This window comes from Aedes aegypti, chromosome 2 (assembly GCF_002204515.2).
Source record: "Aedes aegypti strain LVP_AGWG chromosome 2, AaegL5.0 Primary Assembly, whole genome shotgun sequence".
In the NCBI taxonomy this organism is placed as follows: domain Eukaryota; kingdom Metazoa; phylum Arthropoda; class Insecta; order Diptera; family Culicidae; genus Aedes; species Aedes aegypti.
In genome coordinates, this window is record NC_035108.1 from 79,487,739 (window position 1) to 79,511,475 (window position 23,737).

Here is a 23,737-nt window from a genome sequence, read left to right on the forward strand (position 1 = left end):
TATGTCAACGTTATGAATTTTGATGAGACAAAAATGTAAAATTAATTTTCAGTGAGAACTGTATTTTTCCTCCTTATCCATGGATAGCATCACCCACCAAAGGTAACTGCCAGATCTTTTCCTTCCCTCAGTCATCAACACCCTCCCCGTGGTGGTTGTGGAGATGCAGAGATATTCTTGGTCTCTAAAAGCAACATTAATCACACACTAACGTTTCTTTCTCATCCCAACTGACTGTATGCATTTGGTCGGCACCGCTTTTGATCAATTATATGAGAGTTGCCTAAATGTGTACTTCGAGAATAAGCGGAAAGTGCAGTTCTTACCAGTTCCGATCAATAACGGAGTAACAATGATTGACATGTAAAGTTTGTCTATGCTATGCTATCGTATATTATTCTATTCATTATATTCAAGTCTATGAAATTAAAAAAAAAAACGGAAATTTTAAGGAAATATCGAGTAAGTGAGGTGACTTTGTACTAGAAATTGAAGCAGATTGTTTTAAGTTGGGTAAAATCGAGTAGGTGAGGTAAAGACTTGCAAAGAGTTTGTATTCTATCGAGTAAGTAAGGTAAAACATCGTTTAACAGTATATCGTCTAAGGGAGAGTTAACGGCACATATACTGCTAGTAGATCTATATTACTCATTGCTGTTTGCTTCAACATCAAGTATAGCAAAAAGTGGTAGAGTTAGTAAGTAATAAAGGTAAGATCAATATGAAATATTTAGCCTAAGAATAATAATATCACAAATAATGACGCAAATCTCCACATTGAAAAGGTTTTAATAGAAAACAAAAATATATTAGCAATATTGTCTCAAGAAGAAGTAATTGAAAAAAAATCATGAAAATATTATAGAAGACTTTTTGGAGAAGATTTTAGCGTTATCTCGAGAGAATTGCTAGAACTATTATAGAAGGAGTTCATGAGGGTACACCCATAGAGTAGGTATTTGAGAAATTCTTGAGCGACAATATTTGAAACATTTGAATCTTAGAAGAATTCATAGACGAATTTCTGGTTCAATTCTTATTGTGATCCTTGAGAAGATACCCTTATGAATCTTACATTTTCTATTAGAATCTGTTGATCAATTCCTAGGAGAATCTAAAGAAGAGTCTAAAGAAGAGTCTCTACATAAGACTAGCTGAACAACAGAATTAGGAAAAATAACAGAACACTCTCTGAATTCATGCCTTTGGCTAAAAAGCCTCTCTCAAAGTTTGAACTCGTTTGTAAGCTCCTGGAGCTGGGTATTGGGTTTTAAAGTTTGTATGGGCTACTAGTCTTACCCTTCGTTTTGTATGGTCGGTGATCACAGTCAATGATAAACTAGAATAACATAAGCGCTAGTTGATACTATAACGAAGCTAATTGTAGAATAAAGTGGTTCATAATAATCAAGCTTGAAAAATCGTTACTTTCTGTTTGGGATGAACCACTGAGGCCAGTTTTTTTTTTCAACTTTCGTGGTGTATCCGTGTCGTCTGTTTATTGTATGCTATAAATCTTGCGTTACAACCCATAACAACATTATGACTCCCAGAAGCTACTGTGAAAATTATAGCGGAATCTGTAAACCCCACTTTGGAAGATCAACCCATGATCTATAAACTGATCGTTCTGTTCAGGTTTTCTTGTGTATAATTATTTAGTGAGCACTTTTAAGGTATTCCCAATAAGAACAAGATATTTTGTAGTTTTATTGAAAGTTTTTAAGAAAAAAGAGAACTCAATGGTAACTTTGAAGGTAACATTGAATAAAATATACTGCATAATCTTTATATGTAATTTAAAAGCTAATAAAATGCAATAAAAACTTTACACATCCCACACTTTTTTGTTCCAAATTGTCACAGGTCAAACATTTATTTCCAATTGTACCATAAGGTGGAAACTAGAGGATAGTGAATAATTGCACATATTTGTACTTTTTTCCGCTAGTGCTCTGAGATATTTTTTTTTTGAATTTTCATTCAATAACAGTTTAATCTTAAGCAGCACAGTTTGTTTCAGCTCAACAATGAAATCATCTCTTGAAACTTATCAGAGTTGTCAATTGTTGAAAATATGACTTACAATTACACTGAATAGCAACGCAAAAAGCGCAAGAGGTGGAGTCTGTTTGCAATATATTTAAGTTATATCGAGATTGCTGATTTGTTGCAAAATACTTGAAGGAAAAAAAAATGAAATCAAAAATGTAAATGGGAATCGAACTTCCGACATCAAGATCAGTAATCTTCTCCTCTACTAACTACTCCACCAGCTCTTCGAACAATTGCTTCGCCAATGCACTGTAAAAGCTACCAGATTGCCTGATCAAAGCTTGTTGTTTACAATTTCACAACATCCTTCTTGAATACAAGTTTAATTAGGCCACGCCGGAAATAATCTAAAGTTTTCGCAAAAACTTTTGCGCAATACATGAGAAACAGCATTCAAACAAACAAACTGTGGCTAGATCATTTGTTCGTTATTAGACACGGTGTGCCAGAAATCGTTGTTAACGCAAATAATGTCCAAGACTTTGGCACCTACAATTCGAAAGACAAAGTACTCAAGCATCTTCTACATAAATTAGAAACTTTTTTAACAAAAGGTCGTGATTTGAAGGTTTTGAGCTATTTTGAAAAGTATACTTCGCATGCTTCAAAATATTCCCCAATGGTGCATCATTTTTAATTTATAAACCAGTCAAGTAACTATTAGCTTTAAGCACTCAAAACATGTCATATCCAAGTATCTTCTTCGTAAATTTTAAATAATGTTGGCAGCGTTGAAGAATATTTTGAAGTAAGTGAATATCCCTTCCAAAATAGCTCTAAGCTTTCAAATCACGATAACTTTCGTTTCATCGTTAGAATATTTTCAAATTCACGAAGAAGATGCTTGAATACTATATCTTTCGAATTGTAGGTGCCTAATTCTTTGACATTTTGACACTAATTCACTATAGGCCCTTATCAAAAGTTTGTCTTGACAATTTGTTTTTTTTTTTTTTTGAAACAAAACATAAAATTTGTGTCATTAAATTCCCCCACCAGTCAATATGGAAACTACCCATAGGGAACCCTAAAGGCGACTAAACGGTTTGAAGTTTAAATGGAGAATATATACTAAACATTTAGTAAAAACTTTTCCAACTAAATTTTTGACTTTCTACCATTTTGTTATTGACTAGAAGATTATCCTAAGAATTATAAAGAGACTGTAACGAATCAAAATACTTCGTTAAAAAATATTAAATCAAGGTAAACTGAAATTCGGTGCTCTCCTGGGGTAGGTAATACAAGAGATAATCGATGAATTTCTCTTCCACAAACACGTAATTTATGTTCTCCTATTCTTACGACCTTTAGTTCATGAACAAATCAAACTGATCTAGGCACGTTTCCAGTATTCACGCGCTTTACACTGGGAAGTCGAGAAAATTTACAATCTTTAATGATTTAGGATCGTCGAGATTTGAACGCACCACATGATCTAGCTGAATAGTTGTCCGTATCCGTACGGGTATTTTGGCCCTTTTTTACGACCTATTTAATTCGTATGCGACGGAATTCTAGTATGCAATGTAAAAGACTTATGTTTAGCAACTAACAAGCCTAAAATATGAATTAAATGGGAAAATATTGAGCTGCTTATGCTGTAGGGTTCATAGGGTTCAGAAATATTAGGTAAATAAGGAATGTTGGAAGAAAAGAAAAGAAACACATCCAAAACGCACGCACAACAATGCAAAAATTCTTAACACCAAAACAAACCCAATGTACACCCACTCTGTCCACGCCGGCCACCTTGCAGACCAGGAACGCCACGCCGCCCAGCTGGACGGTAGTGTTGTGCGCCATCACCTGCAAAGAGAACAAGGAAGAATAGTAAAAGTTAATTACTGGTTTCTAGATATAGATGGAATACAAATATTCAAATATATTTAAGAGTTAAAAAGTTGGGTATTTTATGTTGTCATAACACAAAACAAGCAATGATACAAAATCATGTAAAATTTTCAGATGCCACACATCCATATATTATGTGTTTGGCTTAGTATCCAAAATGACGGATTTCATGACCCTTCATTTTCTAGAGTAGACATAAAACCAAAATTAGAATTCAACCATCCAAATTTATTCAAATATTACAGATTTTCCAGGCTTCACTGGAAAAAAATATGGATGATTAAGAAAATATGTTTAAACAAATTTGTAACATTCTCAATAGACTGACATCCCAAGAATTTAGATGATTTTTCAAATTTCGTCAGGAAAAGGTCCTTATATGACGAGAAACTTACATACTGCTTGCTGGATGATTTTCCTAAGACTTCATCTTGAGTGTATCAGGTTTGAACAGTTACAAATTTTCGGAGATGCACCTACTCATTCTATGTGACGGCACTTTACAACACAAATTTTTCACAAAGGTAATTCTCTGGAAATGCCACATTCACACAATACCAACCGACGACTTGTATTTTCTTGTTCACATCACTCCTCTGAAAAAATATATACAAAAATGGTAACAGTCCACAATATGCAGTGCAACGTGTCAGGATTCAGTCATGGCGCGTTTTTCTTCCGCTTATCTTAATCGCTTTGTGTCTCCTCAGTTTAATTCTCGCGAGCAACATCACCAGCTGCTGCTGCAGTAACTTGACATCTTCTGGATATTTTCGCCGTCTGGTTGGTTTTCAGTGCCAAAGTACGCCCGAGTCCCAACCTAAGCTGAGCCCCGTTCTGTGTGCAATGTGACGTGGAGAAGCTGCTGTAACTCTCTCATAGAGGAAGATGATGACGATATTTCCCAGCGTATTCAACGAACCGTGCGAAGTTTTGCAGGGCTGGTGTGTCTATAGGAACTCTAGAGATCTCACATCTGAAAGAAGAGTGCTTGAGCTTGAGCCGTAGTTTCTTCTATCTTCTATCTTCTATCTTCTATCTTCTATCTTCTATCTTCTATCTTCTATCTTCTATCTTCTATCTTCTATCTTCTATCTTCTATCTTCTATCTTCTATCTTCTATCTTCTATCTTCTATCTTCTATCTTCTATCTTCTATCTTCTATCTTCTATCTTCTATCTTCTATCTTCTATCTTCTATCTTCTATCTTCTATCTTCTATCTTCTATCTTCTATCTTCTATCTTCTATCTTCTATCTTCTATCTTCTATCTTCTATCTTCTATCTTCTATCTTCTATCTTCTATCTTCTATCTTCTATCTTCTATCTTCTATCTTCTATCTTCTATCTTCTATCTTCTATCTTCTATCTTCTATCTTCTATCTTCTATCTTCTATCTTCTATCTTCTATCTTCTATCTTCTATCTTCTATCTTCTATCTTCTATCTTCTATCTTCTATCTTCTATCTTCTATCTCTATCTTCTATCTTCTATCTTCTATCTTCTATCTTCTATCTTCTATCTTCTATCTTCTATCTTCTATCTTCTATCTTCTATCTTCTATCTTCTATCTCTATCTTCTATCTTCTATCTTCTATCTTCTATCTTCTATCTCTATCTTCTATCTTCTATCTTCTATCTTCCTATCTTCTATCTTCTATCTTCTATCTTCTATCTTCTATCTTCTATCTTCTATCTTCTATCTTCTTTATTCTATCTTCTATCTTCTATCTCTAAGAAGAGCTGTGTTACCAGTCCTGCTTGGTGCAACCGCCGTCGTCGTCGTCTTTACTGTGAGAGGAAAACTAAGCTGCACCACCGTGTGTCATTACCATTTGTGCAAGAGTGTGGAACCTTGAGCTGGAATTCCCATCTTCTTCGGAGTTGTTGGTAAGTAAAATATTTTCGTGCGTGAAAAGGGTGGTTGCTTCTCCTGACGCGCAGACGTTTCTAAACTCTTGTGGACTTGCGTTTCATCCACGTCCTCATACTTCAATTGTTTGAGAACCATCAACTCACAAAGAACGCAATCCAAAAGGCAACTGCTGCTGTTGACGGTTGTCATCGTTGTCGCTTTCCTCTTCCCTGCACAGTTAGAACAAGTTGCCGTTGCCAAATCGGAAATTGCTCTAAGGCAACAGCAGCAGCAGTGCACCGTAGTTATGAGCCCCGTCCGTCCCGAGGCAGTGGAGGCACAAAGTTTTTCAATTTTGAAAATTGCTCTTAAACATCACACAACACATTTCCCACCATCTCGTAACAGCTACTTCCGGGCTTGGCTTCAGGTCGATTCGTCATTCGATGCTGTTTCTTCGAAGTCGTCACTTCTGCTCTTTGCAAGCAATTTCACGGATCATGGCTTGGTATCATATTGCACCTGTTGTTTCTTGGTAATCTGAACTTCGATTCGTTGCAACCTGGGAGCTAATGGATCGAAAATTGTTTGAATCATCAAATGTCGTTTAACAGATGACACTGCGTTCGAACCACCATCGTCAGAATCCCACCAGAAATAATTGCCTCAACCAGACCATTACAACCAGAAATAAATCGATCGGCAATTTTTCTCTGTCATGCGAATGTAATACTGGCCACGTGGTTTCGCCAGACCGAAACTCACATAACGCTAATAAATGAGGTCCCATTTCATATTGTGTCCGACGGAGGCTTGGTAGACTGGGCACCAAAGGCAATGGTTCACATGCACAGTGGTTCAGATTTAATAAATCATGGCAACATTCCATGTTTCTAATATTTTACTAGTTTTGATGATGAATAGTTTTGAGGAACAAGTTTTAGGGTTGGCTATAGTAACTTTTTTTTTGGCTTGCGTAGATTGTTATTTTTCATACGTATTTAAGCTCTTAACTTTTCCAAGAAAAGTATATTTAGGCAAATTTAGGCATGCGGATTTTTCTCTAATAGATTCTTTAGATTATTTAACACACATACAATTAAAATTGTTGTTAAAATGCAAACGACACTGTTTCGTCCTTTGAAGGAAGCATCGCACCAGACAACGTACTAGCATGTAACGCCCAATGACACAGTGGGAAAACGTTCCTGACGAAAAGTTTTCGGACTGAAGTTAAATTGTTAATTTAAAAGGAATAACTAAGGATGAAAAGAATGTTTGTGTCTAGAAATGTTGAAACCAGATAAAAGTTATCGATCACAAAAAATATGCCCAAAACTTAATTTTCATGAGTATTTGTGAAGGTAAAATAGTTGAATTTTATTGCAAATATTAAGGCTTAAGATATATCCTCCCATTTAGAATCCAATCTTGAAGAAACACAATTTTATTATGTGTTTTTAACTATTGTACATGGATATTGAAGATAAATGTTCGACTTTGTTTTTCAAATGTAGATAACTCTCCATAACTCGATACTGAAGGGATCACCGAGTTAGGGAGTGTAACTGCGATCCAAGGGACCATCGAGGTAGCCTTAAAAATCAACTATACCTATGGTTATTGTTATCGAGATATGAAATATCGGGTACGGGATAGTTCTATAACATATTTGGAAATTAGGGTTTTATGAAAATTGGACTTCTGTGACATGCTACGGTTGGCCAAGGCCAATAGAAATCTCCCAGAGTGGGCGTTGGTTTCAGGAGGCAGCCAAATTAACGAGCATTTAAATAAGAGGAACACACTTTGCTTAATCAATAAGCAGTCAAAAAAAGATAAGACATAAGCAATAGTTTGAACAAAACAGCTAGTAATACAAAATTAAAAAAAACACACACAGGAAAATAGCACTGACAAAATCATTCGATACTTCTATGGACAATTGTGAATAAGCAATAAAATATTGAAAATTAGCACTGAAATAATTGAAATGAGCACTAACAAATTTACACTACCCACCATAAGTATGGAATCGCATCACCAAGTCTTGCAACACCCCAGTTGAATATTGCAGCACCCCGAAAAGTTGAGCATCACTTAAAAATTATAATATTTATGATGCAGTATCTCGAAATCCTTAATTCCTGCAAAGTTGAGGTCTTCAGCCAAGTTGTTCAGCAGCCTTATGGCGTTCATTAGGTAGAGTTTTGGATGCACAATTTTGCCGCTACATGGCGCTAGTGTACATATAATTTGGTCATATGCCAGTAGACTCTAGCTCATGATCCTGACCACCTAGATAGTTCGTGCCTTCGGCAAAGTTGATCAGAAACTTGCAAGCAATTTGAGGCAGCTTTGTTTAGTTAGCAATTATGCCGCTACGTGGCGCTAGTGTGCATGTGACTTTGGTCATATTCCATATTCATGATCCCGACCTAGAAAGTTGTTCAAAACAATTTGAAGAAACACTGTATGGTATTTGGCAAATTCGATATTTGCATACTTATTTTGAAAACAAACAAGTACATCATTTTATATTGTATTATATAATATTCCACCATGTTTTGATTTTTTTCCGAAGTGTAGAAGTGTGTAGAAGCATATATTTATCAACACCCTGTGGTGCTAACAGCATAATTACTAACAAACTGTCTCAAATTGCTTTCAAGCTTTCAAGCAACTTTGCTGAAGACATGAGCTTTCTAGGTGTCCAGGATCATGAACTAGAGCTGACCAAATCACTTGCACACTAGCGCCACGTAGGGGCAAAGTTGATAACTAAACAGGGCTGCTTCAAATTGCTTTCAAGCTTCTGAAATACCTTGCTGAGGACACGATCTTTCTAAAATGTCGGGATCATGAGGGATGGTACACAAATTATGTCACGCTAAATTTCAACTGTTTTGAGCACCCCCCCCCCTCTATGTCATTTTTTTTTGTATGAGTCCTCCGCAAATTTTGAGCGTGACGTAATTTGTGCAGGACCTCTGAGCAAGTTCTATAATATTACCAAATTACATTCATACTACCGCCACGGTGTCTAGCAATTTGGCCGAATGCCATTTACCCGAATGCCATCTGGCTGAATGGGTCATTAGGCGGAATGCCGTTTGGTTCGTGGTTCGTATTAACGACTCAAATTACAAATGGCTGTTCTTTCCAGAGAAGTCGTGAACCTTATTTTTTACTATCAAAAGCTGACTACAAAAGCAATGTGAAAACCTCTGTGGCAGCTATTACCGCTAGCATAGAAATAAATCATTGCTTATATAGGATTTTCTTCTTTCAGCACTGACTGTTTCTTGAACTAACACTTAGAAGCTAATTGCTTGTATATCGCTGATAAATCCTTCTTTCAGAATAAGCTGAATAAGTTCTTTGAAGCTCAGCTTAGAAATACACTACAAATGTATGCTAACTGTATTTCACAATTGATTTTCAATTTCGGGCAAACGGCATTCAGCCAAATGATCCTGAACCACCACAAAATTGCGAACTACAGAAAGCTGCCTCAAATTGCTTTCAAGCTTCTGAACAACTTTGACGAAGACAAGAACTTTCTTCAAGATTGGGATCATGAGCTAGAATCTACTGGAATATGACCAAACAATATGCAAACTAGCACCACGTAGCGGCAAAATTGCCAACTAGACAGTGCTGCAATTGCTTACAAGCTTCTGAACAACTTTGCTGCAGACATGAACTTTCTTAGTGGTCGAGATCATGGGATAGAACTTGCTATAATATGATCAAATGTAATCCACACTACCGCCACGTAGCGACAAAATTGCTAACTAAACAGTGCTGTCTCAAATCGCTTTCAAGCTTCTTAATAACTTTGCTGAAGACACCAACTTTCTTGGTGGTCAGGATCACGGGCTAGAGTATAATGAATTTGACCGAGTAACATGCACACTAGCGCCATGTAGCGGCAAAATTATGCATTAGAAATTTCGCCAAATAAACCGTCATAAGGCTGCTGAACAACTTTGATGAAAACCGCAACTTTGTAGATAGTAAGGATTCCGAGATATTACATCGTAAATATTATTGTTTTTAGGTGATGCTAAATTTTTTGGGGGGTGCTGCAATATTCAACTGGGGTGTTGTAATACTAGGTGATGCGATTTCATACATATGAATCTATGACATTTGGTCGAAAGACATTTGGTCGAATGACATTTAGTCCAATGACGTTTGCTCGAAAGTACATTTGGTCGAACGGACATTTCGCCAAATGGACATTTGGTCGAAAAAGTCTAGTTGCAAACAGAAAGCATATAATTATTTGGTCGAACCGACATTTTGTGGAAAGGATAGTGGTTGAATCTAAATAGTATGGAAACAAGTTTAGTCTGACTATCGTCGAGAGCAGCATTTTGTTGCTAATACAAGGGTGATTGAATAATTGAAAAAGTATCAGCCATTTTACCAACAATCTATATGCGATTGACAAAATTTTTCCAACATATTGATCAACCTCTTGCGTTTTTGACGTTTCATGTTGCTTTTTTCGATCAGGTATGTTCTGCGATTCGAGATAAGCTGATCTTAAATGGAAGCAAGCCAACTTTTGTCGCCTCAGTTAACTCGTCTTCCCTTATCCAATACATAGAATTGGCAAAACTTTCAGTTTTAATAATTCAGAGTTATTAAGCTGGAATTCACAATAAGCCAATTGGCCATAAGTAGAGTAACCGACACCTTACATTCACTTCGCCATAAATGTTTTCCTTGAAGCAAATTTGTAAGGCCGTTAAATAGAATAACGACTGATTATTTCGTTCTTAAACGCTAACAGTTGGCGCCAGCGGCAAAAAGTACAGACAACAACCTTTCAAACATTCAGTTTCTTTCACTGGCCGCCGAACGATGACACTGTTGTTTGTATTCCACTGATCACGCTACGCTGGATTTTCAAATTTCTCAAACTTTCAACACAAGCGCATGGAGGAATGATAGTCGGAGAACTGTCAAAACGTATGGAAAATAAAAACGTAAATTACAAGTAAATAGGAAACTGGATCAAAAAAGTAGTGATTAGAAATCAAGTGTAAAGTGAATACATAACTTTGTGTGTTTAGTTCGTCTTCCATCGTGCTTTCTTTGCTTCAGAATTTCGTTTTTACTACCACTGAAAAAGAGCCATCTATTGTCTTTTCAGTTTTGAATATCGCCCTATTCTGATTTCCGCATTAAAAAATCTTACCCACGCCCGTAAGCGCTGCAAGACCCGGAATTCAAAGAATGATCCCGAGCACTCTCTCCGAATGCTTCCATCAGATGAAAATAAGCAGTTCATTAGGAAGAACGATGACATTTCAAAATAATAAATAATGAAAAAATTATGTTCACATCGTTGAGTAATAAAATAACTTGTTAAGCAATTTTTAAAGAATGATGATATATTCAAAGAAAAATAAATTCACTAGAGCTAAATATCTCAGCCAATGTACGAAAAAGCTACTTCTTAACAGTGAATTCTTCATAACTTTGATCTTTCCCAACCATTTTTGAAGCTCTTAGCAGCATTCTCTTCAAAATTAAATTTATGAATCAAATTAGTCTAATATCAAAAAGTCTTAGTTAAAAGTATTGTTCTCCACATTTTTCCTATTTTATTCAACGCCATTTAATGATTCAGATTATTCAAAACAATACGTTAACCTACGAATTTTGCAAAACTTAGAAAACAATAATCAATTTTACCAATTGGTCTTTCAATAAACCATTTGAAAATAAGCATTCAACCAAATTTCCGTTCAACTAAACGTCATTCGACCAAAATAAGTGTTCCAAAATAATTCGACCAAATGTCCATTCGACCAAATGTACTTTCGACTAAATGTACTTTAGACCAAATGTCATTCGACCAAACGTCATTCGACCAAATGTCATTCGACGAAATGTCCTAAAGCCCATACTTATGGCGAGTAGTGTAAAATGTTACAAGAAAAAAATAATAATTAGCACTAGACCATATGATATGATCGGTGTTCAGACAGACCGGACTAGATGATATTTTGGCGTACTAAAGAGACGTTAAGGACTTTATCAGTTATGATTTTTTCGATGCCATATCGATACAGGTGTACCATCAAATGGATAAGTTGCATTATTACAGCAAATATCGTCAATATTTTTATATTTTAATTGCCTGGGGTTTGTTTTACTGGAACCACTAGAAAACACTTGGTCCAGTCTGTCTGCATATAAACCATATTGAAACTAAGCGTTCTAAAAACGTGAATGAAAATATAAAAATAAAGAAAAAATTACACAATAAGTTTTTGATTCAAATTGTACAAAAATATTGCTGTTCACAAGGTGTGAAGTGCAATTTTTTTCAACTCGAAAAATTTCTATTTTTGTTGTGCTAATTTTCAGTTTTTTCATGGTAGTTTTATTCTGGAATGATATTTTTCGATAGTTTATTGCTATATTTTTACGATTTTCACAGATTTTTTTGAGGTGCTGCTCTGTAATCTATAATTGCTGATTTATACTCAATGATCGTATATTTCAAATTTTTTCATTATCTGTTTTTGGACACATTAGTGCTGGTTTTCCTTTCCAAAGAGCATGACAATATTTCCCCGTTCAAGGATGAAATGAGCTCTTGGGACTCACGCGATTGAGGGTCTATCAGCTGGATGGGCTGGGACAGCAGAAATATAGTAACAAGAAATTTCTTGGCATATGAAGTGATTCTAAGTTTACTATCGTTTGATTGTATGAACGTAGCTTGTTGGTCATAAATCGTTCAATATGGGTCATTTCAAATCTGTCAGTCCCATTTGTATTCCGCGATATGGTTTCGATGAGATGTTGTTATGGAGTTGTTTGCCATGACGACAAATAACGTTTACGGAAACTATCAATAAAAATAAAAACGATGACAATCATCTTCGATTTTCCAGCATTACAAACCGTCTGGGGCAGAGGCTTTGTAACCAAAAATTTGGAGAGATTAATGAAAACTTCGTCTGAATTTCCTTGAGAGATATCCGTGACGTGATCCTTGAAGGAAATCTCTACGGAATTTGGAAATGTTCTTTGGGAAATTTTTGATAGAACTGTTGGAGGATTGATTCGAAGAAATTATGACGGAGTTTTTCTTTCAGGAGAAGCTACTGAGTTTATGGAAAAAATGCTGAAGAAAACGTTGAAAGAAGAAATTACTAGCGGAAAGGGCTTGAAAAAGTTCTTGAAGAAATTATTAAAGTGACTTAACTTTTTGTGCATTCCTGAAGAAGTTCTTGGAAGAATCCCAAAAATTATTTAGTTGAATTCCTTAAGAAATAAGTGGAAGAATTTCTTACCAAAAAGGATCTTGGAGTATTCCCGGATCAATCACTTAAATATTCCGGAGGGAAGTCCTTTAACATATCTGGAGCATGTTGTAATGAAATCTTCTATAAAAGTTAAAGAGAAAATTTACGGAGGATTTCTCGATCTACTGGAGGATTTTATGGAACAGCCTTTGGAGGAGCCTCTGAGTAAATTCAAATGAAAATATTCTGTTGTCCCAATAAGTGCTTTGTATATTTAGGTTAAGGTTAAGATTATGTAAAAAAAAATTAAGATTATGTAAAAAAAAAATATCAAGAACTCCAGAAAACATTTTAGGATAAATTCCTCGAGAGAATTTTGATAGAACACTATAATGATCTATATAATCGAGGTTTTATCGCACAAAAAGAGATATTCTGGAGAAATCGTTAGCAGAAATATTGTAGAAACTTTTTTCCTCAGCTTAGTGTTCAATCAGCACTTCCACAGTTATCAACTGAGATCTTTCTTTGCCAAAGTTACCGTTTTCGCGTTCGTATTTCGTGAGTCAGGGACGATGATACTCTATGGCGCAGGGAAAGTAAGTAAATTTCCATTACGAAAAGATCCTGGACTGATTGGGAATCGAACCCAGACACCTTCAGCATGGCTTTCCTTGCAGCCACGGACTCTGACCACTCGGCTAAGGAAGGCCCCAAAGCATTGCTAAGCTTTCTAACTGCAGCAGTTTGAAACTATTTTAAGGTTCCCTACAATCAACGCGATTTTTTCAGTGACAACGACGACAAATCGCCGCGATTTCGTTGTTGTGTCACTACAAGCACTCTTGCATGGATCCATCTAGATCGATGCCACGAAAATCGTTGCGAAATCGTGTCACTGTGGTTTAGACACGTTTATAAAACTGTACATAGAGCTAAACAGCAAAAAAATCGCGGCGATTGTTTGTTGCTGTCACCGTAAAAAATTGCTTAGATTTGGGGCAGCCTTTATTGGACGTTCCTCGAAGAGACACGACAACCGCACATCCATCCACCCTGAATGTAACATACACGCAGCGAACTGGACTATCGAAATTCATACATTTTGCCTTATGAAATATGGAACGATTATTGCAATACGAACGCTTTATGTATCGTTTTAGCATCGCCTCACATCGAGGCGTCGATAGGCGCGTGGTGTACGCACGGGTCTATCGATCGCAAGGTTCTTGGTTCGATTCCAGGTTACCGCGAAATTTTTTTTGTTTTCAAATTTTGGTTTCATTAGGCATATCTAGGAATTTCAACCTGATTTCTTGTGGCAAATTTTCATAAGGAGTTCCTATGGATTTCGATAGCCCATTTGCCGGAGTGTAGGCAGCATAGCTGTCAGTAGTAACTGTTGAGCATAGAGAGCGAAAAGGTAACTCTAAACAAAAACATAAATAAATCAAGAAGGAAGATCGTCAAGATGGGCAAAACAGATTATCAGCACCTTTGGTCCCGAGACCTTCAAAACACGAAGAACGGAAATGTTTTTTTTTCATGTGAAAAACCAATTTTTGTGAAATTTTTATATTTTTATTGAATAGTCAAAATCTTTAGATTTCATTTCGTCCAAGATATTTAAAAATCGGTCAAGCGATTCAAAAGTTATGATTTAAAAAAAAAATCAAAATTTTGCAAAGTCACGATTTTTTTGGTGATTGTACCCCGTTTGGCATAAAGTCGTTTGGCAGAAAGCCGTTTGGCATAAAGTCGTTTGGCATAATGGTCGTTTGGCATAATGGCCGTTTGGCATAATGATTGACTTAGAATTGACTCGCTGCAGATCAAGCTCTGTCCCAGTTTGGACGGAATTCTTGATGAAAATTACTTGATAAAATAAGGGGAAATTTGTTTGCAAAATATTATGAGCTCTATGACTGCAGTATTGTGCAAAAATAGCCTTTATACGAGAGCAGATTAATTTCCGTTAAAAATGTTTAGGGCTCTAACGCAAAAAAAATCTTCTCACAGCATGAATCAAATGACCAACACATTTTTAAATGAAAATATTTGAACCAAAACTTTTCAACGATTCAATAAAAATTTTAATTTTGGAAGTGTACATCAAAAACACCATCTATTATCGAAAGAAGGGAAAATTTGTGATTGAGATACTATTTTTTCGAGCATATCTCGAAAGGAGATCATACGCTTGCAAAAAAATATATGTTGGATATTGGCCGGTTCTAAAGTAATTATCATTATAACAGCACGTATTGCAAGAATTGATAAAACAGCAAAATATAAAAATAACATTTAGCTTTACTTAATAATACAATTTAAAACAGTATAAATATAAAGAACAGCCTATTTTTAAAAGAAGGCAAAATTTATGATTGAACCAATAGAAGATTGGACGCCGAAAACTATTGCGAAATAATAAAACGAAAATACATCAACAATTGGGTCCAGAATCATCGAAGTGATTGTACTACTTTTTCCCGAATGCCAGTTCCTCGAGTGACTTTTTTCTCCGAATGCTATTTCCTCAAATGACCGGTTTCCCCGAAAAGTGGTGCAGTTTAAATAGGTGCTATAATTGTCTTCAGTGGCTGGATAGTGAACAAGAAAGAATGATAAGCAATCAAAAGATGGAAGTATTCTGTTATTCTCGGTTATGCACATGTTGGCAAAAATGCTGAGGACGGTAAAACTCGAAAGAACCGCCAACTAAATAAAGAAGGGTGCATATAAGATGGCCAGTTCGTCCACCACCCCGAAATGTATAAAGTGACGGCAGTACCACAATTTTTCGGAGAAGTGGACTATTTGAGGAAGCGCGATATTCGGGGAACTGGCGTTCGAGAAAAAGTAGCACATCCCATCAAAGTAACTGCAGTAATCGATTTTACTTTTCTCAAATAACTTGAGCAGATCAATGTTATCGATTGCCGCTCTTTTGTCAGTTGGAAGCAAACGAATATCTAAAAAAAATAGCTTCAAAGAACAGCCTATGCATAAAAGAAGGTAAAATTTATTTAAATTTGAAATCAATAGTTTAATACCTATAATTATGGTTACATAATATTTAGAAAAAACATAGAAGGTTTGAAAGAAGGGTAAGTTTGTGCTAAGTGTATAAAAATCTTCAGTGCCAAAATTTATTCCAATAGCGGAACTCAAATGAAGAATTAATATTTGAAAGAAGGGTAATTTCTGGATAAATAATAAATTACTATTAACAATAGCTTCCCTTATATGCTTTAGTTTAATCAAGAGCATATGTTAATAGAATAAAGTGACATTTTGTATCAATTGACTCCACAACAAGCCTGATGTCATCAGAAAGATTCAATAGAAACGTAAAAACGAATGTCATCTTAACAAATTCTTTGTTTCAGACTCATCATGCCAAACGACTATTATGCCAAACGACCATTATGGCAAACGACTATATGCCAAATGACCATTATGCCAAACGGCTTTATGCCAAATGACCTACCACCTTTTTTGGTCGTTCTATTTTGGAAATCACCCTAATCAAAAAATCCAAAAACACGTGTATGCTTATGTAGGATAAGAAACAAAATAGCAAACTTTCACGGAATCCGGTGTTCCAATAGATCGATTTTTTCATGGAATGGCTGTATGACAGCCAAGCATGGGAAAATTCACTCACTCGCCCGAACGCTACCGATAAAATATCTGCAAAGTATCTGCTGCCACTGAAAGTTCAGTGACTGCCGAACGCTACAAGGGTGAGCGCAATCCCGACGAATCGCAAACGATTGAGATAAACTAAAAATGAAAAGATATACGGAGCGGAGAGAACACCTATCCGCTCTCAAATGGGAGACACGAAAGAACGCGTTCGCCATTCAGTCACGGAATGCTTCCTGCGAAATGTACAGATTTTGCGTTCACTGAATCATTTCGCCTTGTGTATTCCCAGTCTGTGAACGCTCTTCAGCTCTCAAACACGAATGCCACTCGTGCGGAATCGGAATGTAAAGAATCACACAAGGAGTCGTAAGCGAATCATTCTGTTGCCGTTTTTGTCTAACTTGTCGCTCAGCGAACAAGAAGAAAGCGCATCGGAAATTGAAACACTCAGCTTGGTTGGAGAAACGGCAATCTCGCTCTTGACCGTTTGTGAAAGTGAGAGAGAGAAACGCAATATACGAGTGAATGTTTCCCATGCTTGATGACAGCAATAGAAATAGCCTGGAATGAAGCGTATTTTATATAGGGAAAGTGTACCAGTTATGGCCATAGTGGTTCCCTATTTGGCCATATGTGAAATGTTGATAACCTACACATTTTAAATCTTTTTGAATGTTTTAACATCAAGATGTATCTTAAATCTAACTACTACAACACACAAAAGTTTTCAAAATTTGAAGACATTAAAGTAATCACTTATGGCGAAATAGAGAATCACTATGTCCATAACTGGTACACCTACCCTATGTTTGATTGCTTATATTTCGTTCAATGAAATAGTTTCAAGCAGCTGCATTAAAAAAAAACTTAGCACTGCTTTGGAAATTTAGTTGGAAATAGAGTTGCAGAAGGAGTTGAAGAGTCTCGAAAATCAGAAGAAAAATTTGAAGCGGGAACGGGTGAACAGGAGAATTTTGCAGCACAAGCAAGTGGGGATGCTGCAAGAGCTAAACGTAATGCATGAACTGATGGATAAGGAGAAACGAGAGGCTGAACTGGAGTTTGAAATGGCCCAGATAAACGAAAATATCACCGAAGAAGAAGCCCATCGAAAGAAACTGGAAGACATACGGAGATGGAAGAAAGGCTGCAACGGTTTGAAGCTGAAGCGAATTTATAGTTGACGGACGAAGAAAAGGAGCAACTGTTGAAGCGGGAAACTCGAAGAAACAAGCGCAGAACTCGATGATGCCGAAGGAACTCAAGACAGGGAAAGTGCTCGTTGAAGAAAAGGTAGAGAAAAGCAAAGCCAGCAAATGAGGATCAGATTGCTGAGAGTACGCGCAATTCTTGAAGAGCTTACCGTAAGCATTCGACGTCGAAAGTTGCTCAAAAGCTCTCTGAAAAGTCAGCCAGGAGTTCATCGAGTCTGGCGGAAAGTTTCTTGATCGGGCGCAATGGAGATTCGACGTCATTCGGGCATCCAGGAGTTTCCAAGTCGGTCCGGAAGAGGCGCAGTGAGACAATGCGCAAATTAGTCGAGCAAGAGTCGGAAGGTCCAACAATAAGTAAGAGTCGTTCGAGGAAGATTTAAGAAGCTTCGAGGACGAAGAGAGCTCTGCAGAGGAGGAAAATAACCTTGGAAGTGAAGTGGAGAGTTCAGAGACATCCGGAGAAGAAGAAAAGGTTGAGAACCGCCGTCGGAGGCATGGAGAAGCTGAGTGTAGTCATTAAAATCGGCATCGAGTGCCGAAAAAGGCACAGCTATCCGCTGGACAGTTCCTGTCCTGAAAGTTGCCAACGTTTTTGGGCAAACTGGAGAAATGCCTGGAAGAAGAGACGCTAGAGGCAGTTGAGTTGCTTTTACCGAAATCGGTTCCAAAGATCATTGAGACGACACAAATGCTGTATGGGTGGCCTGAGCGACTTTTTAACATGTTGCTGTCGAAGGTTTGCAATGCAATACCACCAAAGAGCGGAGCATTTAGCAAATTTCATCGAATTCGGGGTGGTAGTCCAACAGCTAGCCGATCATGTTGAGGCTTCAGGATTAATCACTAATCTGACGGACCCGATGCTCATACAAGAACAATCAGAGAAGCTGCCGGTAGGAACGCAGCTTGAATGGGTGCGATATTACAGGAAGAATAAAGTGGTGACGCTGCGGAATTGCGAATGGTTCCGGAGACTTCACACAGTCAACATTTTGGTTGGTATAACTTTTGTTATACATCATTCTATATGAATCAATTCAATCGTATAGAATGCATGAAAAGCCAATATACCTACTAAAGTGGAGGCTATATGCGTACTTGGCACGACTTTTTCAGACTTTCTGCGATCAGATATACGGTGCTACAAAATTTGGATGAAGATAAAAAAAAAGTTTCCAGCAAGCCTCGAACGCGGGACCTTTGGAATAGGAATTAGATATCTTACCACTGTACCACCATGTGTCTCATGATAGACGAGTCATTATTTGCCAATGTTAATACATTTTTTTTTTTTTCATGCATCTCTAGGAGTTAAAAAAATCTTCTCAAGACTGGCCTGTATTTGTTCATGCTCATGCCACAGTGTATGGTTTGGCACTGTGTGGGATTCGCAATGGGGCGCCTACCCACTAAAAAACAGTCTCCTAGGTACACCGTCACCGTAAAGAATTCTTCTCCGGCACCACCTTGCGGTATTACTTCGAAGAAGAGGCGACACATGCTACGCGCACCCTTCATTAAGCCCTTCGGCTCCATCATTAATTTGTTAGTTCCTAATCCATGCCATGCTGAGCCCTTCGGCTCCCATTAATAATTTGTTAGTATTCCTAGTTTGTGATTTAAACATGCCATATTCAGCCATTCGGCTCACGATACCATGGGTGCCAGAAACTCCCTGACGAAGGAAGTTCTCTCGGTGCTGGACGCATGCCATTTAGCACTCCAGGTTCTCGCGCACTATTCGGATAGTCCCCGGCGGTGAATCTACCCTACCCCGACGAAGACTTCCCCGGAGGTGGAAGTTCTTCCGGTACCGATGCTGCCCGGATAGGTGCCAAGGTCGATCCTGCGATTCCGGTTGGTGGATGACTTCCGGTTCACAGGTGCCCTGACGACCAATTTGGCAAGACAATTTACACCGTCTTCAGCTCAAGGCTGCACAGACTGAACAATCACAAACATTAGGCAACGGACAACACGAAACACCCAGTAGCCCAATGATGAATTTTTCGTTTGACGAAAAGTTTCCACCGACTGGAGTGGGAATCGAACCCACACTTCATGGCACAATATGCCTAAACGACTGACGCCGCTAACCGCACGGCCACGAAGCCTACAATTTTCGGGGCTTTTCCACGATCTACTCGGTCTTGTCCCCGACGGTGGATCAAGCTTACCTACCGGTTGGGTGCCGAGGTCGGTTCGGCGATTCCGGTTGGAGACTGACTTCTGGTTCACCGGCTTGTTCCTCCCTCCACTTCCGCTGAAGCAATGACATTATTTTCGTCACCGCCATGTTCACCGCGTTCCACATCACCTCATCGCTACACATTCTATCCACTACGTTGTCTACGGTTACGTCAGCACCGCAGACCGCTGTCATCTCGCTACGTTCCGCAGCAAAACGTGGACACTCGAAAATGACGTGTTCCGGCGACTCCTCTACGACTGGGCACTCAGCGCAGAGCGGCGACTCTGCGTGGCCGAACCTGTGCAGATATTTCTTGAAGCAGCCGTGACCTGACAAGAACTGCGTCAAGTGGAAGTTGACTTCTCCATGGGATCTGCTCACCCATTTCGCCAGATTTGGAATAAAGCGATAAGTCCACCTTCCCTTCTCAGCGGTATCCCACTCGCGTTGCCATTTCACCATCGTGTCGGCTCGGGCAATCTTCCGGGCTCCTCTAGTACTACTAGCTTCGTAGCACTCCTTATCCTCTTCCAAAACGTAGCCGATAGGGACCATTCCGGCAATCACGCATACTGCCTCCGAAGATATGGTTCGGTAGGCACTCGCTACCCGCATGGCCATCAGCCTATACGTGCTGCTAAGCTTGACTCGGTTCCTCTTCGTCTTCATTGCGGTTCCCCACGCCGGGCTAGCGTACCTCAGGATCGACGTAGCCACGCTAGACAATAGCCTCCGCTTACTGCTGCAAATCGCCGAGTTATTCGGCATGATCCTGGACAGCGCCGTGACTGCCCTTGCTGCTTTCTCGCACGCGTAATCGACATGGCAGTTGAAGTTCATCCGATCGTCGATCATTACGCCGAGGTGTTTTAGCTCCCGCTTTGAGGCTATGGTGTGTTCTCCCACTGTAATCTCAGCCTTCTGCACCACTTTTCGATTGCTGATAAGCAACAGCTCCGTTTTTTGGTGGGCTATCACCAGTTTCTTCTCGTACATCCAGTTTTCGACTGCGTCCACTGCTCCTGTAGCGAGAACCTCCACCCTTTCCAGTGAGTCACCAATGACCACAAGCGTGATGTCGTCTGCAAATCCAACGATTTTGACGCCTGTTGGCAGCCTAAGCGTCAGCACTCCGTCGTACATAGCATTTCACAACGTTGGACCCAGGATAGAGCCCTGTGGAACTCCCGCATTTACCGACCTCGTCTTCTGTCCTTCGCTAGTGCTGTAGCTCAAGACCCGGTTTTCAAAGTAGCTTCCTAGTATCTTGCACAGATAATCCGGAACCTTCATTTTATGTAACGCCACAGCAATGGCTTCCCAGCTTGCACTGTTAAAGGCGTTGTTAATACATGTTTCATGTACAACGACACATACTGTGTTGTTCTTGGAGGCCCATCGTCAGCAGATATAAAATTTTGGGTGGCAAGTTTTGCTAAGTTATTGCGATTTCATACGATGCTTTCTGGATTGATATATGATCTGTCAGTACATACAACTTAACGCGATTCTATGTTGCACTATTTACGACAGGTTTTGTTGTCAACACAGATTGTCGTTTATGAATCGTATTGGGGATTTATATACAACTTGTGCAGACATTGATAGCGTTTAATTTGGCATCTTGTGCGATTCTGATTTTTGACGTACGAATATGTGATTTTAGATACACATTCCTATACGATACGTGGTTCACTGGGCAGCTCACCGATCCGTGAGATTGCTTATTTTCATTTCCACTGCTGTAAAAAAGTTTGTTTCGACAGCCTCGGTGCTTCAAAGGGAAGGAGATTGTTGTTCTCCTTTCTCAATTCGAGGGAGAGCATTTTTTCTCATTTCTCAGTTCGGGGAAGAGCATTTCCAGACAACTCTTGGTTGCTTCTTTGCAGCTCTTTGCCCAAAAGAGCTAAAGGGAAAGCGAAATTATCCTCTTGCGTTAACGGGGCAAACATCCTCAGTTCATCCCTAGAGCAATGATGAGGTGTTTGCGAAACTTCGCAATAAGCAAGAGTTGTTAAATGGAAGATGCGCATTTGGCTAGAGCCTCTCAGCTACGGATTATTCAATGAACATCGAATACTGATTCATAATTGTTGTGAGCGTACGAGCTTGCTCCATCTATCAGATCAGGATGAGCAAAATAAAGCCTACTGCCGATTGCAGATTTTCATCAAGCCGCACCGCAGATTCTCATCAGGTTGAAAGATATTCATCTGTAAGCGCGAGTAGAATCATGTATTGGTCGTCCGGAGAAGCCGATAGCAGTTAGATCGAAGCTTGGTTGGACCGTATATGGATCAAGTGGCGTTGGTAGTGTAGAAAGAGGAGGATTCGGCCACAATACGTGCAAAACAGAGACAAATCAGGACCTATCAAAAAGCCCTATACGTTGGAGAAGTTTGAAATATCCGTAGACGGATGAGGGTAGACAAGTGAAGGAGCACACTGAGGAAACGGAACGTGTGAGGTACATAAGAATTTCTTATGGAATAACGACATAAGAAGTATTTTGTTCTTCATTCGAGAATCTTATAACATTCCACAACAGACTTATGAAATAACACTCATTACATAGACAGATATAATTCCATAAGAAACTCTTTTTGGATTTCAAACGCATTGATCATTGGCATTCATAAGACAATCTAATGGAGTACGATTTTCTTAACAATTTCATACGAAAATCTTATGAATTACGTGGAGAGATGCTAATAACAAAATATTCACGATTGAGATTCATAAGCGCGCGTATGACAATGATTAGTAACACTTGCGAAAAACAGTCGACTTCCTATCAAAAACCACGTAAGAATTTCATAAGAAGTTTTTTTGGATTAAAGACATAAGAAGCATCTAATGAGACTCATAAGAAAAACTTGTGAACTTCCATCGATCATTGCGTTCATAATACAAATAGGTATAATATCATAAGACACTCTTATGAAGGATCATAGATATGAATTATGGAATTCTTTAGGACCATTATGTATTTAGAGAATCGCTCTTTGGATTTAGGAAAATAAAGATATTCATAAGATCTCTAATGATAACGACAAGAATTTCTTGTGAATATCGGACGTTTTGTGTCTCATAAGAATCTTATGAAAGAGAGAATACCAGTCAAGAAATCAATTCACAAGCGTTCTCTTATGAAATTCGTACGCAATTTCTGGCTCAGTGCAGGTGAAGACGACGACGAAAAGAATCGGCGACCGGGTCGAAACGGGTGTGCTGTGGAAAGAAGACGACGCTGAGTTTCCCGAAAGTTACCCGACGACAATCAAGCGGCTTACGTGTCCGAAGAACAATCTGAAGAAGGACCTAGAGCTTCAGACCAAGGTTCGCAGTACCTATGACAACGCGTGACATCGTCGGCATTCGAACGCGGTAATAAGGTGTGATGTTTGTCGATAAACCCAAAGAAGAGGAAGGAGTTTGGTCTGGTGTGGGATGCCAGAGCACAAGTTAGAGGAGTGTCGCTGATGTTAAACCTGCTCAAGGAATCGGGTATGCTAAATGCCTTGGCGGCGGAGCAATACAGGTTCGTTTTCTAGAAGCCGTCTGAGAAGTTGACGGTGTACGTTGACAACGTTCGGAAATACAAATTCGTTGTGCTTCTCACGATAGATTGAGAGCAAAAG

At 38.5% G+C, this 23,737-nt stretch overlaps 1 protein-coding gene across 2 annotated transcripts in view; it reads right to left on the minus strand.

Annotated features, from left to right (window-relative positions):
• Positions 1–23,737, minus strand: part of LOC5564718 (zwei Ig domain protein zig-8) — a 1,087,201-nt gene that overhangs the window by 467,065 nt on the left and 596,399 nt on the right. The window contains exon 4 of one of the 2 annotated variants that reach the window (XM_021841332.1): positions 3,790–3,864. In XM_021841332.1, the coding sequence (XP_021697024.1) occupies positions 3,790–3,864 (75 nt within the window). Of the gene's footprint in view, positions 1–3,774; positions 3,865–23,737 lie in introns of both variants that reach the window. The other variant, XM_021841330.1, reaches the window with a different exon arrangement.